General features: G+C 35.3%; 3 protein-coding genes across 3 annotated transcripts; 1 reads left to right on the top strand and 2 right to left on the bottom strand.

Annotated features, from left to right (window-relative positions):
• The first annotated feature begins 861 nt into the window (after positions 1-861).
• On the top strand, positions 862-2556 carry LOC135801099 (inosine-uridine preferring nucleoside hydrolase-like). The gene is made up of 5 exons (XM_065314467.1): positions 862-1069; positions 1135-1228; positions 1345-1617; positions 1689-2108; positions 2170-2556. The coding sequence occupies exons 2-5, from the start codon at positions 1223-1225 to the stop codon at positions 2524-2526; spliced, it is 1056 nt and encodes a 351-aa protein (XP_065170539.1). The 5' UTR covers positions 862-1069; positions 1135-1222; the 3' UTR covers positions 2527-2556.
• On the bottom strand, positions 2518-5299 carry LOC135801098 (cAMP and cAMP-inhibited cGMP 3',5'-cyclic phosphodiesterase 10A-like). The gene is given in 10 exon segments (XM_065314465.1): positions 2518-2630; positions 2685-2871; positions 2925-3083; positions 3086-3344; positions 3400-3637; positions 3699-3948; positions 4010-4204; positions 4207-4324; positions 4379-4971; positions 4974-5299. Coding segments are annotated over 10 exon segments (2325 nt in total). The 5' UTR covers positions 5218-5299; the 3' UTR covers positions 2518-2548.
• A 216-nt stretch (positions 5300-5515) lies between these two features.
• On the bottom strand, positions 5516-10423 carry LOC135800362 (collagen alpha-1(I) chain-like). Its single transcript, XM_065313582.1, is given in 6 exon segments — positions 5516-5662; positions 5734-6332; positions 6335-9278; positions 9338-9735; positions 9815-10150; positions 10221-10423. Coding segments are annotated over 6 exon segments (4620 nt in total). The 5' UTR covers positions 10417-10423.
• Between the last annotated feature and the right edge of the window lie 8747 nt (positions 10424-19170).

Genomic DNA, 19170 nt, shown 5'->3' with positions numbered 1-19170 from the left:
TAAAACACAAAATAAGGTTTTTTTATTTTTTTAAATTTTACACCAAAAATCCAATTAAATTTAACGCAAATATTTTGATAAATAGCACTCAACATAATTATACTTATATCACTTGCAAACGTTAGCACATTTACTAAAAAATATAGGTTACTCTTTATTATTATAACAAAGAACATTTAAACATAATATATCACACATCAATCAAATTATTTTCTAATTTAGTATATCTGTGTCTACAAATATTAAATAACGTTGAACTTTGTAAACAAGTGTTCACAATGAACAGGTTTTACTTCAATTACACTTGATTTTATCGCCAAAAATAACATGCCAACAATTGTATTATTAATAGAAATATAATAGTTTATTATATAACATGTTTGAATACAAGCAAATCTGTTTCTGCTCCCAACGTTAATTAAATTCATACTGAGTGCACAAAATGGCTGCTGACGCTGTTTTGTGCATTTGTGTACAAAAGTATAATTTTAAACTTTGTCAAATTTTGAAATCGTGAGCGTAACTATTAAATTTAGATCATATTTAAGAGAAAACTTGATTTTTGCGGTGTAAAATATTATTTTTTGACAACTCTCCCTATTATGAAATAAAATTTAACGAATTTCCTGCTTTGGGTAATTATTTATCGCTTTTACATTACGTGCTAACACCTTGTTTGAAAAAGAATTATCCTTGTACGTGCAAATTCCTAAATTACAATCCCAAAAATGACTACACATTAAATTGCTGTATTTTTAACTATAATTAGTTTGTAATAACAAGCGCAAATATTCTAAATGTTCGTTTCCAAATGTTTGTGGGCTTTAATTTAAAATTTAGTAGTAGCTTTGGTTCCATCGCAACCACAGCACAAATCAAACTTTAATTTAAAATAAAAGTATGTAGATTAGAGGAAAAAACCTTTGTGAGACAATTTAAATTTAAAAATAATTTGCTAAGTGAAAAACACCTTCGTTTTATCATAGTTTTGGAGATTAAAATATTGCAACATAAAGCTTGTGTTATTTCCATTTTTGAAATGTGTATAACTATACTTAATTAAGATAAGGTGAGAATTGCATATTAAAGCCTATTTTATATCTACCTACGCATATATGTCATACATATTTATAGGTTTAAACTAACAAACAATAAATATAAATAAAACCACACACCAGAGCGTATTACAGATTGTAAAACATATTGCTAGGACAGGGTCGTCATGTTGGTGAGTGTAAAAATTAAAAAAAATTGCAAATAACTTCTGAGAGTAGTATTGGTTGCCTATATAAAGATTATTCAAATACAAAGTGTTTGCTATGTTGCAATTATTTTATTTTGTAGTTTCTAGTGATTTGTGCAATTTTACCGTTGTTATCACACGGTTTACCAACAGTCGATTGCAATGAAAGACAAATAAGATGGAAAACAAACGAGAAACTAATCATCGATGTAGATCCTGGAATTGACGACATCGAAGCAATGGTTATGCTACTCAATGAACACAACAAAAGAGTCTTCCAAATTGTTGCGTTTGTCATCAGTGAGGGTAACACAGCACAACAATATGGCATTAAGAACACATTCCGATTATTACAAGTCGCAAACTCATTAAACGTAATGCAACACATCTTAAAATATATCATATAAAACATAACCTATTCTAACCTTAAAACAACCAATTTTAGATTCCGGTATATGCGGGTTCACGAATGCCAATTTTGCCACACAAAGAAAAACTCGAGAATTTCTTCGGTATTGATGGTTTCGGAGATTTACATTGGCCTAACTTACCAGATGGAAGGATACAACGTATGCTTGCACCGCAAGCAATCAAGGAATTAACTGTTAGGTACCCTGATCAAATTACTTACATTGTTTTGGGACCTATGACCAATCTAGCTCTGGCAATGCGAATGTATGATGGACTTGCTGCTAAATTGAGAAGTGTTCATGCCATGGGCGGTTTGTACAGGGACGCAGCTGGAGAAGTAGGTGAATTCAACATTATGTTTGATCCTGAATCAGCTGAAATTGTGTTTGATCAACTTCGATCACCGATGACAATATTTACGTGGCAGGCGTGCATTAAAAATGCTCCTTTACGGGTTAGAATATCAAAAATTTCAAAAATTCAAAATTTTTATTTTTTTTTTTTATTTTGCCCAGAATTGGTTTGATACTGCTCCAATCAACAACCCAGTATTCAATATGATGTTACAAGCTGAAACCTCATTAAAAGCCATGCATCCCCAGGACCCACAATGGATTAGCTGTGACCCGATGTCAATTGTAGCATTCCTTGAACATAGATCTATTGTAGAATCCTATGAGAGTCCTGTAACGGTACAATTAAACTCCGGATCGGGTCGTGGTGTAATCACGAACTACACAAACAGTGAAAACCCTGGTTTTGAACGGTTTCCGGTTAAAGTTATTACTGAATTGGACATGGATATAATGCAACAAGTATTTTTGAGATCTTTTGACCAAATATGTAAAACCAAACGCTGCGTATACATTTAAAAAATATATCATTGTATATTGATCAAGAAACTAATGAATCGCATTGACGCCATAGTTTATCCCCGCGTGATTCCAAAATTCGACGCCAGGTGTCTCTCAACATTCTAAAAACATCACCAATGTAAATATATAACTTAATAAGTGTGGTTAGATATTACTCGGCGTTCAGATAAATTTCTTCAGTGTTAGGTAGTAAGGATTTAATTAAATCAGCAGCTGACATAACCACAATGCTTAAAAACTGTGATTGGTCATCAGGTATGTGACTTTCATTATCACGATTCATCATTGCCAACGGTGTGAATCCCATGGCTTTCTCTCTATCGCCTTGTGCAAAAAATTCACCTAAAACATTTTTAGGTTATATTCTAACCTATAACTTATATTCGTATACGTACGATATAAAGCATCAGTCAATCTTTTCGTAATACTAAACGGTTTTCCTTGTCCAGCAAGATCCGCCATTGTCATACAAACATTCCTCAGTAAATATTTATGAAAAGGAATTTGACAATTAAACTCTCCAGTGTTTAAAATCGCAATTAATTTGCTACGATTTTGAAATAATAAACCAAATCGGTGAAGATTATGTTTTCATGCACTTGTGTCATAAATATTTCAGATGTTTCCTCTTCTGTAATATTTTTAAAGATGTTATACTTTCTTAAAAGTTGTTCTGTTACAAAACAATGATGATTCTCCCAAATGGATTCTTCATAAATCAACGATAAACGATGATTCGTGATCAATAAGAAATTATTTGTCACTCCACCATGATCAATATCATGCGTCAACGCAGCAATCATCAATGCTTCACGCTGAAAACAATTTTTTTAAATAAAAATTTTGTTAAAAAATAAATGTTTTACATACTTCTAGTAAACTAAACTTGTTGATGTTCCTAATCAATATAGTGTACATGCAATGAGAGACACTGAAAGCATGCTCAAAGTTATGATAGGGATTTGATCGGTAACATCTTTGTGTCGTCAAGATAAACGCGTATAAATCTTCGAAATTGATTTCGCAGTCGGGGACAATGTCACGCAGCATTTTTATATAAAGTTGTGGCATAGCATGTAAATCTTCCGGGAGAATATAGTAAGTAAAACTTAAAAAAGTAAGGTTATGTAAGTAAAATTCATAAGATTATTAAGGTTATGTTAAAATACTCAAGTATATTCTTAGGAACTGGATAATTCAGATCGTTTCTCAACTGATTCAACTCCATAGCACAAGGTTTTAAATGATATTGCAGTAAATCATATGCACATTCAAGATGGTTCTCAACTTTTTTAATTTGACGTAAGTTCTTCGCAAAAAACAACGCTAAACCTGCATAGGTACTAATAATATCCATCATTTGTTCATCTTCAACCGTGAAAAACGATTCGTTTGCTTTGTTTACCATGGAAATAATGCCTGGAATAAAATAGGTTAGGATTGTGTGTAGTTACAATTACAGGTTATGTTGTATAGTCACCAAGAAGTTCACTGTTGGTAATAATGGGAATACAAAGTTCAGTGCGTTCAATGATCACTAGTTCTTCATCAATTTGCACTTGTGGTTTAAATCTTGGATCTGCATACATATCTTTGACGTTAATACGTTGTCTTTCCCTGGCAACTAAACAAGCCACAGTGCTTTCATGCCCAAAACGCACGGATTGTTTTTTCTGACTAAACACTTGTTGAAATCCGAGATGCCTTCTTCGTAGACATCTGCAATCATGTGCTGTTCATTTGTGATGACGTAAAATGTGCCTTGTTCAGCGCCAATTTCTTTTTTAGCGTAATTCTGTAATTAAAACGTTTTATAACCTCAAAAATGTAGAAAAACAATTAAATTTACTAAGATTTCAGAGAGTAGTGCTTCTAAAGTATCTGGTTGACTGTAGTACGTCAAAACCATTTGTAGGAGAGTATTGTTAACTTCTTGTTTCTGATGCAGCATGAATCCTTCATGATTTTCTTGAATAGTCAACCCGATCCAACCACACATAACCACAGCTAGTTTTAAGTCGTTCTTTTTATATGGCACGTCTGATACGTCTCTGTATAACTCAATAACAGCGAATGTAGAAAATTGAGTGACGATTGGTAAGCAAAGAACTGCTTTTACATTGTCTTTGTAACTAACGCCATCTGGGAACCTTGCATCTTTGTTAACATCGTCCACCATTACAAATTCTTTTGTTTTAGCCACGTAGCAAGCAACAGATCTGCACGAGTTGAGGTCGTAATTCACTCTGCATCTTGGATAAATCACATTCTTTTGATATTGATATAGTTGATCTTTGTTATTATCAACAAAATATAACCGCACGCCAAGGGAATCAGTGAGTACTTTGAGTACATCCGCAGTTTCATATAATAATGCGGGGAGATCCTTTTTATTGGCGAGGTAATTACGCATGCTGCGCATGAGGAGACTTGACTTTTTGTTAGGAAGAAGTTGTAATAGTTGACATCACGACGAAGTGAGGCTTTTTTGGTCTTGACTGATACTGGCACGTATGGGGCGAGGACACGTTTCGCCCATTTGCTTTGAGCAAGTAGTGATAATCGCGAAGGTGGACGTTTGCTTGTTTGGGGAACTTTGTATTTTTTTGTACTGGCGTTATCTCCTTCGGAATCGGGATTTGGCGACTCAGATGCTAGTGTGCTTGGGTGGGTCAGTTTAGATGCCATTTTATGAATGTTTATATACGTGTAAAATAATGAAAATATGAGAAATGTATTTGTGTGACAGGTTTATGTGATAACTTTTGTTTTTTACTTTGGCAGTGCCAGAATATTTTAATAACTGTCATTGAAGGTGAAAAGAAAAATAGAGAATTTAGAGGAGATAACAAATATTTAGTTGTAATAAGTACGTAATTTATTTGAAGATTTCTCCATTTCATTTAATTACTGATTATTTTATAAAAGTAAAATCTTTCCAAGTTCAAATTAATCTGAATCTAAAATATAAAATCTACAATATTTATTAAGTGAAACAAACTGCTCCAATTTCAATCCAGAATGCCTGATCTGCTTGACCCACATCCCTCACTCCTACATCAGTAATCGGAAGCCTTACTGGTTTGTCCGTTTCGTAAGAAATAATAGTCTTGGCCCAGGCATCATTACGATACTAAACAAAAGAAACAATTTAAAATAAAACACATTCAAATATTCATTCAATACTATTGTCTGAATACTTACTTTGCATTCATCAACCAAAGTATCATACTTCAATCTTGGGTTTGCTTTCGGTGTTAATTCAGCCTCATTCCACAAAGCAAACTTCAACCCTTTGCGATATGAATGTTTAGCTTGATCATAATACGCTACAGACTTCTTGCAGTGATAGGTTATGTTTTGATGTGCTTTCGCAGATAACAATTGTAAGAAAGCTATCTGTGTGCTGTCTGATTTGTAGGTCATTTTCATTCCACCTTCGACATCTCCCAACCATATTTCTGCCTCTTTACCGATATAGGTTACTTCAGGACTGTGTGTTGGTGATGGTAAAATACAACTGGCGCGTTTCTCCATGTCACAATGAACTAAAATAGAATCTCTCGGGTCACCTTCATTCGGATCAATCCAATATTGACCACTGGGGTATTCAGGATACGCTGCAGCAATGTCACGACAAGTCTTCGCTGGGTAATTTTTATCTCCGTTTGGTTTTTTGAACTTTTCGAATGATGCTTTCAGTTGTTCGTATGCTTTGACTACGATTCGTTTGCGTTCTTCGTCGGTTATGTCTTTACCAAAGATACGCATTGGTTCATCGCCCATTGCATCAGGACCTTTTGATTGTTGATCTGTGCGTGGCTTAATAAAGCTGCTAAACCAGCAGCATCATAAGCTAGACCTTCACCTGTTGGACCAGGAGGACCAGGTGGGCCTGGTTGGCCTGGTGGTCCTGGTTTACCATGATCTCCGTTTGTTCCGCGTGGGCCTGCAGGTCCCAAAGGACCTTGTGGTCCTATTGAACCGTCTCGACCTGATGGACCACGTGGGCCTACTTCACCATCTTTACCAGGTAAACCTGGCATACCCTGACTACCTTTTTCACCTACTAGACCTTGAATACCAGGTAAACCTTGTAATCCTATTAAACCACGATGACCTTTTGTTCCTTTTGGACCTAATTCGCCTCGTTCACCTTTGGCTCCTTCAATTCCGGGTGGGCCTGGTTTACCTCGTTGTCCTTGTTGACCTTCGGGGCCTTGTGGGCCTGTTTCGCCACGTTGACCACGTTCACCTGCTTGTCCAATCGGGCCTGATGGACCAATAGGGCCAGGAAGGCCAGGTGCTCCTGTTGGGCCTACTGGACCATGCGGACCTGTTGGTCCTTTATCACCCGGTCTACCTGCAATTCCAGCTGGACCTTGTTTGCCTGGTGCTCCCTCGGGACCATGATCACCAGTAGGTCCTGGAGGTCCTGGTGGTCCACTTAATCCGATTGGTCCAGGCGGGCCATCATGACCAGGTTTTCCAGCAACACCCATTTCACCTTGAGCACCGCGCATTCCACGCATACCTGTTGCGCCTTGAGGACCTGGTAAACCAGGTAAACCTCGTTCACCAGCTACTCCATGCGGACCTGTTGGACCTGGTGGTCCAGATGGTCCTTCAGCGCCAGTTTCACCTTTTGTGCCTTCCAAACCTTGTAAACCAGGTAGACCTTGAGCACCAGGCAGACCCGTACGACCAACATCACCTGTCGCCCCTTTAATACCAGGAACTCCGGGTAAACCTGGTGTTCCTGCATTACCAGGCAATCCGGCTGGGCCTTGTTCTCCAGGTCTTCCAGGAGGTCCCATTAAACCAGCATCACCGCGTGCTCCGGTCTCTCCACGGGCACCTTTAGCACCTTGTAAACCTGTCAAACCTATTGGGCCTGTTTCACCCGGTTTTCCAGCCAAACCAGGATTACCTTGCATGCCTTTACCGCCTGGCATTCCGCGATCACCTTTAGCACCTGATATTCCTGGAAGACCAATTGGTCCAGGGAAACCTTGAGCACCCGGTGGTCCGAGTGGGCCACGATCACCAACATTACCAGGCGCACCAGTTTCACCTGGTGGTCCTGGTAATCCTTGATCTCCGCGTTCTGCTGGTTCTCCTGGAGGACCTATTGGTCCTACCGGTCCTTGCAAACCTCGTTCTCCTTGACGACCTGGTGGACCCTCAGGACCAATTGGACCTAATGATCCTCTTTCGCCTTTATCACCTTGCTGTCCTGGTAGTCCACGTAAACCTGGTAAACCTACTAGACCCGGATGCCCAGCATGACCTTTGTCTCCTCGCAAGCCAGTTGGTCCTGGTGGACCATCAATGCCTTGCGCACCAACTGCACCTTTAGCACCAGGAGAACCTGGTTGTCCTAGTGGACCACGTTCTCCAGGAAATCCACGTTCACCGCGTTGGCCCTGTGCGCCAGGCACACCAATCGGTCCTTGCACACCAGCCTCACCGTCTTTACCGGGCATCCCTTGAAGACCCGGCGCACCGGGTAAACCTTGAAAACCTCTTGGGCCTGGTTGTCCAGCAGCTCCTCGTTCACCGTCTAACCCAGCGGGACCCGGAGGTCCTTGTAAACCTTGAATACCATCTTTTCCAGGGTCGCCGCGAGGTCCAGTTGCACCAGGCAGTCCAGGTTCTCCTTCTTTCCCAGGAGCACCAGTAAATCCTTTATCTCCTGGTGGTCCAATTGGTCCAGGAAGACCTTGTAAACCCGGTGGTCCAGATTCGCCTGGTTTACCGTCTGCACCTGCAATACCGCGTTCTCCGGGGTTTCCTGGTTTGCCAGTCATTCCAGGTCGTCCTGTTAAGCCTCGCTGACCTTGTAAACCCGTAGACCCTGGTCTGCCTATGTCACCTTGTGGTCCTTTAGGTCCAACAAGACCTTGAGGTCCTTTATCACCATTTTGACCTTTAGGACCAATTGGACCATCTGGTCCGGGCAATCCTCTTGCGCCAGGCTGACCACGTTCACCCTGTGGTCCTTGTTCACCGCTTGGACCACGCATACCACGTTTGCCTCGTTTACCCTCTGGCCCGACAGCTCCTTGAGGTCCACGAAGACCAATTGTACCTGTTTCACCTTTCATACCACTATCGCCTTTAAAACCACGTTCGCCAGATATACCCTGTTGACCTTTAATGCCAGGAGTTCCTGGATTTCCAGCAATTCCAGGTAGACCTCTTGGCCCGGGAAAACCAGGCGGTCCGGAAATACCTTGAGAACCTGGGGATCCTTTCTCGCCTGGCACTCCATCTTTGCCGGATAATCCAGGTGGTCCATTCTCACCAGGTTGCCCAGGTCGTCCAGATTCACCTCGCGGTCCTTGTAGACCTTGACTACCTTTAGGCCCAGCCGATCCCATATCTCCTTTATTTCCAGGACTACCTGGAAAACCCGGTGGGCCTGGTTTACCAATTGAACCAGACGGACCTGGAGGTCCAGCAATTCCATCCATTCCTCTAACACCGTTAGGACCAGGTGGACCTTCACGTCCACGTTCACCTCTTGGACCAGCAGGTCCCATTGGACCAGAAGGCCCCACAGGACCTTGATTACCCATTGAACCTTTCTCACCAGCTACACCTTGTTCACCTTTAGCACCGTCAATACCTTGAAACCCACGATGACCCTTAACGCCTGGTAAACCTGGCATTCCTGGCAAACCACGTGGACCCGGTGGACCTGCAGCACCAGGTTGCCCAGCTTCACCATCTTCACCCGGTTCACCCTAAAACCAAAATTATTAAGTTTAAAAACACTCAATTTATCAAAATATTTAACCATTACATCTTTTCCTGGAGGACCAGTCAAACCTCTAGGACCTATTGGTCCAATTGATCCTTGTGGCCCAGCTTCACCTTGTTCTCCTCGTATACCTTGAAAACCTTGCGGTCCCACTGCACCTAACGGCCCTGCTGGACCTCTAGGACCAACAGGCCCAACTTGCGCTTGCATATATTGAAAAGGTTCCACTGGTGCAGATGGTCCTTTATCACCGCCAGCTTCAGACAACGCGAGTTGATGATAATACATTGATAAATCAGGGGCGGGACCAGGTGGGCCAGGAGGACCAGGTATTCCTGGATTACCCGGAGTACCAGGACTACCAGAAGATCCGGGGTAACCAGGCTCACCTTGGAAACCTGTATCACCACGTGGACCTGGTATAGGATCACTTGGTGGTACCACAGCCGCAGAATCATAAATAACTAAAATTTAACCAAATTAAACTCAATAACCACTTAAACAATATTTAATATAATTAAATACCTCTTGGACAATTTGGTTGTTTATGACAAGACACCTTTCCATACGTACACGTACAGTTCATACAAGCAGAAGGACTCCAACGTTGTCCTTCCAGATAGTATTTACCTTCATGATGACAATTGTAAGCAGCAGCATGTGCATCTGGAACCAGATGGTTACGTGGTGTTGGTACCACAACTTGAACATTAATAGAACTTGTAGGCGTTGGTTGCTCATCGTCAGGTTGCGAAAAAAATGTTGTAGATTCTATTTCATCATCGGGGCGTTCATCAGGTGGTTGTGGGGTTGTATGAGCATTTATTATTACTGGTGGAGCATAACTAGTGGTTCCTAATCAATCAAAAACAAGAACAAAAATTTTACGTTTTAAAATTTATAATTTAAAAATTCATTTACTCACGTTTTTCTTCATATTCTTCATAATATTCCGCATACTCCGACTCGTCTAGATCATCATACTCGCCTGTAGCTGGTTGTTGATTCTGTGGTTTATCCAAATCCGCATTCTTTTTCACTTTTGCTCTGCGAACTCGCGCATCAACTCCCAACGCAAGAAAAAAACACACCGCAATAAAAAACACAATTTTTTGCTTCATTTTGACTTAAACTAAGACAACTTTGAGAGGAATAGAATATGTTCGAGGGCTGCGCAGCCCCGGACACGAACCTCACCGCCCCAGAGCAGGGCCCGATCTGTACGCGCATCCTGTTTTCGGCTGTTATTTATCATATTCTCTAAGAGTCGGGAGGCGGGCACGCGGGGATTGTCTTAGGAGCACATATTTCAAATGAATTAATGTGTAATGCGTACATATGCAGATGTGTATTAAGAACGTTGTGCGCGATATGTGCCACCGAGTCAAATTGGATTGGGTTGTAGAATATTGGGAACGAGAATCGCGTTACGCACAGTGCGTCTGTTATTTTGATTAAAAAATTGAAGTATCTGGAAAGCACTTGCGCAATTGTCTTTGCACAGTGTTTAACGATCTTAACATACATTTGATTTGATATTTGCTATTAGAAATCATTTTTGTTAAGGAAACTTAATTAAAAAGACTTTAAAATGTCGCAAAAATGAATTTTGACATTTTTATCTGTCAAAATGGCAAAAAATATGTTTTATTGACTTAAAATAGCTTAAGTAAGTCCTAAGTCTTAGTTCTAAATAACATTTTCAATAAAAATAACTTTAATATTACTTGTTTACTGACATAACCTAACTTCTATGCTCCCAAGCAATAAAACCAAGTTTTATGCCGTATTAATTAGTTTCACACATTCTCTCTCAACTGAAATAAATAGGTCATAGACCGAATGTCGATTTGCCGAGGCGTTCGCTAAGATGTTGAAAAATTTACAGTGTGAAATGACATTTGCAAACGCAATCACAATCACAGATATTCAGCACCAATTCAGCGTCGATAACCATCCGAACACACTACTAGGCGATTTGATGATTTATTTTACACATTTACATGCCGCGCATCAATTCGCGCTCGTGTCGCTGTTTCTACAATTGTTATTATTGCAATTTAATTAGATTAACATTCGAGTGCGTCGCATGGCGCACGCACTAATAGTGTGTTGATAATAATTGGAGCGAAAAATGGCGGTTATTTTTATGTGGGAATGAAATAAGTAAGCAGAGCTAAATTTAGTAACAAATTTCGTCGTTAACGTGATAGTAAACGTCACATAAAGATGAAATAATTAATTATTTTCCGGACAGATGCTGTATGATGAGAGTGTTAAGTTATGTGAATTCAATAAAAAGCGTCGAAGAGAATTAATGCCTGTTGGACTCGTCAACGTTTTGACAAGATGACAGGACGGTTTTTGTGCGTTTGAAACATTAGTCATTATTTTGGTAAAGGCAAAACATAATACGAGTAGAAATAAAAATATGGTGAGTTTGAATAAAACATTGTCATTTTATTAACGAAAAACAATTTAAAACATTTATATTGCGGTTAATTTAATACTAATAATAAATAATTATTACTTTTAAATTAAGTGCTGGATGGGTAGTTAATTAATTAATTACTAATTTACAACTAATGTAACATGGTTTTGTAGGTCATTATTAAACATACAACAACATTAAACATATTATATGAATAAATTATCTTCTTCTCGGAAGAAAGTTATGTTAGTGAAAACTAAAAAAAAAAATATTGAAAAATCTTAAATTTTTAACTTTAAAGACAAACAACATTAGAAAAATCATTATTTTAGTATAATACTTCATTTCAAATTGTTATTTTCTTGCTGAAAACAGAATAACAATTAAAATCTTTAAGAAAAAAAACTCTATATGAAGATTGACAGGAATGTGTTTTGTGATGTGTTATTGATAGATTACGTGTATCAAACGTTAAAGTAGAATCCCTACTAATATTATTAATGCGAAAGTCCTGATGTTTGTTACACTTTCACGCAAAAACTACTTAACCGATCATTATGAAAATTTGTACACATATTCTTAGTGGTCCCCGAATGGTTATAGGCTACTTTTAATTTCATAAAAAAAATATTTTTTAAATAAGATAAAGAAATTGTTTAGCCAATAATACCTCTGGTTCTGGCCATTCGACTACTTTAACGCCATCTAGCATTCCAGCAATGAAGCTCAAACCTAAGTACTATAGTACCATCACAATGTATTATCACACTGTATTACCGACAGCTACGTCAACATCAAATCCAATTGACTACCCTATGGAGACTGTACACTATACTTCCATAGACTATACTTTCAGCCATTTTAAACTTCCCGCCATTCTACTTCATTGTTACTTCTTCTGTGACTACAGACGCGTACGGAAGCAACTTCATTATTTTAGATATTTAGATAGTATAGTAATCTAATATAAAAAAAAATCTGATGTCACAGTTGTAGTTTTAATACTCCTATGAAACGGCTTCACCAAATGTTATTCCTTTAAATAATAACAGTGGTTCACCTCAATTTTTTTAATCTTAAAATTAAGAATCACGTGACTAAACGTTGTTAAACACTCGATTGATTAAACAGTCGCTACGCTCGCTTGCAATCAATCTTGTGAGTAAAGTCTAGGTTTAGCCACTTGATACTTAATATACTATTATCCTAGATATCAAGCTTTATGTAAAAAACCTACAGAATTATGTAAACAAATAATGATTAAATCAAATATTTAACGCAAGTTCAACATTAATATTTGTTACTTCACTTTGTGCAGATAATTTATAATATAGTAATGATAATACAAAAATCAATTTTGTTGAATCAATGAGCAGAAACCGTGACATAGCTATTAGTATCCTTTCACAATGAAGTGGATCAACAATTATATTCGTGATAACCAAATTGTCTCTACTGACGAAACATTGCAAATTGAAGATGTTGCCATAGCGCCTTATATTCTTCGTAATATTTTGTTAACAAACAATAAAAGTTGCAGACTTCTTTCATTTTGCATGTATGTTATAAACCCCATTTTCCTGGCAGCAGGCTTGACAGGACATTGCTATAAATTGATAAGTAAGAAAATAATCACAACAATAAACTTATTTTAAACATTTGTTACAATTGCAGTAATTGATCAATTACCATTCCAAGAGTATGCAGTACACTTAACAATTTTTATAATTGGAATTACTGGTGCGGCTTTCATTGCGTATACAAGACATGATAAACAGAAATTATTGGTTTTAATGGACATTATAAACAATTCACCGTTTGTACATCCAAAAAATGTTTGTCTACGCAAGTCATTTCTATTACTGAATCAATTTCTGGTTGTTACATTGATAATATTATCATGTTATTCAGTGGTAGATATATTGGCAGCGCCATTTTTAATCTCGAAATTTTTTCCCTTTGTAAGTAACATATATTTATATACATATAACAACACAGATAAAAGTATGTAATAAATATTTTATTTCTTTTAGTATTATTTTGTTGATTTGGGCTTATTTAATATTGCCGTGAGTGTAATATTTCGCATTGAGTTTTATTTTTGCGCCGTCATAATTTGGACTTTACTTACAATGTTTATGACGTATAAATTATATTTGAAATTTAATTGTGAGATGATTATGAAAGCTTTGAAGTACCTAAAATTTGAAACAAATTTAAACAATCGTCATCGACATTTTGCTATTATTATAAAACATCATCGTTTTATGACCCAGTAAGTATGATTTTTTATACGAGTACAGTAAAAAATTAAATTTATTATTTTTTAGATTCTGGACTAAATTATGTGAATCCATAAAAAATACCTTACTAATAATAACAGTCCTTGGAGCAATTGGCTATTCACTCATATTTATAACATTATTAATTGTATGTTAATCTGAAACTTAATCTATTAATTAAACAAATAGTTATAATATTTATTCTAGGAATTTAATATTATAGTTTGTGTTGTCTCCGTTATATACATAACGATGGGACTTTTAGCTTGCATTCTGTCCTCTCAACTCGTAGATCTTGTAAATACTTTTCTGTATTTTATTCTTAATAAATTATAACATGTGTTTTGTAGACTATTCAATTACATAATACTACTTTTGATGAGATTCCATGGGATGGCGACGTTGCAATTGTCAAAAAATTGCTAATTATGAATATGCGCACCAGAACCCATTTTGTAATACCTATTGGAGATTTTACAGTGGTTTCTAATGAATTTATGATGAAGGCATAACAATTTGTAATTAAATTTTAAAAATTCTAATCTTTATTTTTCTAGCTGTTTAAAATAACGTATTCCATATTCATGATGTACTTTAACACAATTATTGAGTCAAAAATAAATTAGGTATGATAATTAAGTTCATAAATCATACTAGAAATTTTGCCAAATAGCATATTATAGCATATTTCAGAAACATAGAACAGAAAAATTTCCGGATATGGTTATGTCGTTTGTCATTAATCGCGCACCGATATTAGTGAGTAATAATATAAATTTCAATATTAATTTATTAAAATATATTGAAATATTAATAATTTTATCTGAGAGAGCATGATTAATTTAAGAAATACTCAGAATTATGTAAAAAATGATTCAATCAAATATTTAACGTAAGATCAACATTAATATTTGTTAGTGCAGATAATTTATAATATAGTAATGATAATATAAAAATCAATTTTGTTGAAACAATAAGCTGAAACCGTGACATAGCTATCAGTGTCCTTTCATAATGGAGTGGATCAACAATTTCATTCGTGCTGACAGAATTGTCTCAACTCAAGAACCACTGCAATTTGAAGATGTGGCAATTGCCCCTTTTATTATTCGCAAAATTTTCTTATCAGACCAAACGCGTTTTGCGCTTCTGCTGTTCTGCATATATTATATATACCCTGCTTTTCTGACGATTGGCATGACAGGACACTGCTATAAATTGATAAGTAAGAAAGTGATCTTAACAGTAAACTTATTTCTTACACTTGTTACAATTGCAGTGATTGATGAATTAAAATTTCAAGAATACGTGGTGGATTTGACACTTTTTATATTCGAAATTATTGCTGTGGTTTTTATTGTGTTTCTCACACGTAACAAACAGCAAATAATAAGCATAATTGATTTTATCAATAATTCATCGTTTGTAAAACCAAAGGATGTTGGTCTACGTAAATCATTTCTATTAGTCAATCAATTTACGGTTGTTGTATTAATAATATTATCTTGCTATTCAGTGGTAGATATTGTGGCAGCGCCATTTTTGACCTCTAAACTTTTTCCATTTGTAAGTTATATTTTAAATATTTAATGTCAATACTGATAAATATGAATATTATATATTTTATTTATTTCAGTATTTCTTTATTGATTTAGGTTTTTTTAAAATGATCGTGAATGTAATGTACCATATGCAATTGTATTTTTGTGTTGCAATAATTTGGGTTTTACTCGGTTTATTTGTGATGTGTGAAAAATACTTGAAATTCAATTGTGATATGATTTTGGAATCTATGAAGAATCTAAAATTTAAAAGAAATTGGAGCAATCGTCATCAATGTTATGCTACTATTATAAAACATCATATTTTTATCTCTGAGTAAGTATTATTTTTTGTACTTAAAAAATATGAATTTTTATTTTTTAGATTATGGAATAAATTATGTGAATGTATAAAAAATACCTTACTAGCATTGACTGTCATTGGATCAATTGGCTATTCACTGATATGTATAACATTATTAATTGTAAATTATTCACATATCTGATAATTAAATAGATTAATTATACATTTTTTTAGGAATTTAATATTATAATATTTGTTATTTCTATTTTGTATATAGTGATAGCATTTTCAGCTTGCGTTCTGTCATCTCAACTGGTGGATATTGTAAATTAATTGTAATTTTTCAATACTTTATTCATACCAACTGAAACGTGTGTTTTGTAGAGTATTCAAATACATAATGCAACTTTTAATGAAATTCCATGGGATGGCGACGTTGCAATTGCCAGAAAAATGTTATTTATGAATTTGCGTACCAGAATTCATTTTGTAATACCTGTTGGTAACTTCACAGTGGTATCCAACGAATTTATGATGAAGGTATAAGAATTTGTAAATTCGAAAAAAAAATTATTTAATTGTTAATATTTTTAGTTGTTTAAATTAACGTATTCGATATTCATGATGTACTTTAACAGGAATAATGAGTCAAAACAAGCTGAATGAGTATTATTTCAATAACTTGAATTTCAATATTAATAAAAAATGATTTCCTGAATGAAACATTTATGACTAAATCAACATTCATATTTGTTATATATCACATTAGGCAGATAATTTATAATATAAAAATGATAAGATATATATAATATATAAAATAAAAAATATATAATATAAAAATCAATTTTGTCAATTTTGTCTCATTTGAAACCACAAACGTATTAGTATCCTTTCATAATGGAATGCATCAACAATTACATTCGTGCTCACCGAATTATCTCTACTGAAGAACCATTGCAATTTGAAGATGTGACAATTGCCCCTTTTATTATTCGCAAAATTTTCCTATCAGAGAACAAATATTTGGCCCATTTGCTTTTTGCTTGTATTTTTAATCCCTATTATCGAGGCAATCGGCATGTCAGGTTACTGCTATAAATTGATAAGTAAGAAAATTATCTCAACATTAAACTCATTTTCAATGTCTATTACAATTGCAGTAATTGATCAATTGCCATTCCAAGAGTACGTAGTATATTTAACAATTTTTTAATTGGAATTACTGGAGGGGCCTTTATGGTGTACATTATACGAAACAAACAGCAATTATTGGTTTTAATGAACTTTATAAATAAATCATCATTTGTAAATCCTAAGGATGTTCGTTTACACAAATCATTTTATTACTCAATCAATTTTTGGTTATTGCATTAGTCTTATCATCATTTTATTCAGTGGTAGATATTATAACGGGTGTATTTTTAACCTCACAATTTTTCCCTTTTGTATGTAATTTACATACCTATAACAATACTGGAAAATATAAATAATAAAAATGTTATTTATTTCAGCATTATTTTGTTGATTTAGGGTTGTTTGAAATCATCCTAGGAGTAATATTTCGCATTGAATTTTATTTTTGCACCTGTATAATTTGGATTTTACTTACCATGTTTATGACGTATAAAATATATTTGAAATTCCATTGTGATGTGATTTTGGAATCTATGAAGAATCTAAAATTCGAAAGAAATTGGAACAATCGTCATCTGTATTTTGCTACTATTGTAAAACATTATCTTTATATTTCTAAGTAAGTATTAATTTATATAATTTAAAAAAATAAATTTAATATTTTTTAGATTCTGGAATAAATTATGTGAATCCATAAAAAATATCTTACTAGCAATAACAGTCCTAGGATCAATTGGCTATTCACTCATATTCATAACATTATTAAATGTAAATTAATCTGTAAGTTAACCTGGTAATTAAACAAATAGTAACAATACTTTTTCTAGGAATTTAATATTATAGTTTGTGTTGGCTCCATTTTATATATAACGATAGCATTTTTAGCTTGCATTCTATCCTCTCAACTCGTAGATCTTGTAAATACTTTTCATTACTTCATTCTTAACAATTTATATTATGTGTCTTGCAGAGTATTCAAATACACAATGCAACTTTTAATGAAATTCCTTGGGATGGCGACGTTGCAATTGCTAAAAAAATGTTATTTATGAATTTGCGTACCAGAATACATTTTGTAATACTTGTTGGGAACTTCACAGTGGTTTCCAATGAATTTATGATGAAGGCATAAAAGTTTCTAATTTCGTGAAAACTAAATTTAATCATTAATATTTTCAGGTGTTTAAAATAACGTATTCTATATTCATGATGTACTTTAACACAATTAATGGATCAAAACAAGTTAGGTGTAATAATTAAGTTAAAAAAATATTCTCGATTTGTCTGCGTTCCAAATGACAAAATAATTATTGAATTAACAAAAAATTAAGAAACAAAAATAAAAACTTCACATTTATGGATAAGGTTCCACAGTAATATTTCAATAACAAGAATTTTTATTGCTAAATCAATATTCATGTTTGTTATAGATCTCATTAAGCATATAATTTATAATATAGTAATGATAATACAAAAATCAATTTTATCTCATTCATGAATCCAAACCATATTGGTTTCCTTTCAAAATGGATTGGATCAACAACTTCATTCGTGCTAACCGCATTGTCCCTACTAAACAAGCACTGCAAATTGAAGATGTTGCCATGGGGCCTTTTGTCATCATCATCATTTTCCAGGCTATAGCGTTATACGCCTTCTGGTCCTTTGTCTCCGTTCATCTCTGTTGTTCCAGTCCCTTCTGTGAGGTTTCTTTGGGACATATACCTGTGAATGCCTTCTATTCAGGTTGTTTTCGGGCGTCCTCTCTTTCTATTTTCCCATGGTATCCAGTTCTTGATTAGTTTTGGGAGACGTTCTTCAGACATTCGCTCTACATGGCCGTACCACTCCAGTTGTTTCCTCTGCAACTCGTTGATTAGTTCGTCGTCAACTTCCATGATCCTCTTTATTTCATCATTTGGTACCTTTTCCAGTCGTGATTTCCTGGCTGATCTTCGCCAATAGTCAAGTTCTAAGACCCTTAAATCGTTTTCCGTCTGTTTGTTTATTTGCCATGCTTCGCAGCCATACAGCGTGATGTTTTTCAGCACGGCGTTGAATAGGAGTTTTTTATTTTTTTTCGAGATATTTTGGGCCCACAAGATTGGGTTTAAGCATCCGATAACTTTCTTGCCTTGTTGTATTCTGTTCTTTATTTCGGGCTCTGTTCTACCGCTTGTTGT

Source organism: Atheta coriaria, unplaced genomic scaffold (genome assembly GCF_025399875.1).
Source record: "Atheta coriaria isolate IRGN ID8LTWV9N9 unplaced genomic scaffold, Caltech_Dcor_3.1 hic_scaffold_10_pilon, whole genome shotgun sequence".
In the NCBI taxonomy this organism is placed as follows: domain Eukaryota; kingdom Metazoa; phylum Arthropoda; class Insecta; order Coleoptera; family Staphylinidae; genus Dalotia; species Dalotia coriaria.
Note: the sequence above shows the minus strand (reverse complement) of the source record. Positions and strands in the feature narration are given on the sequence as shown.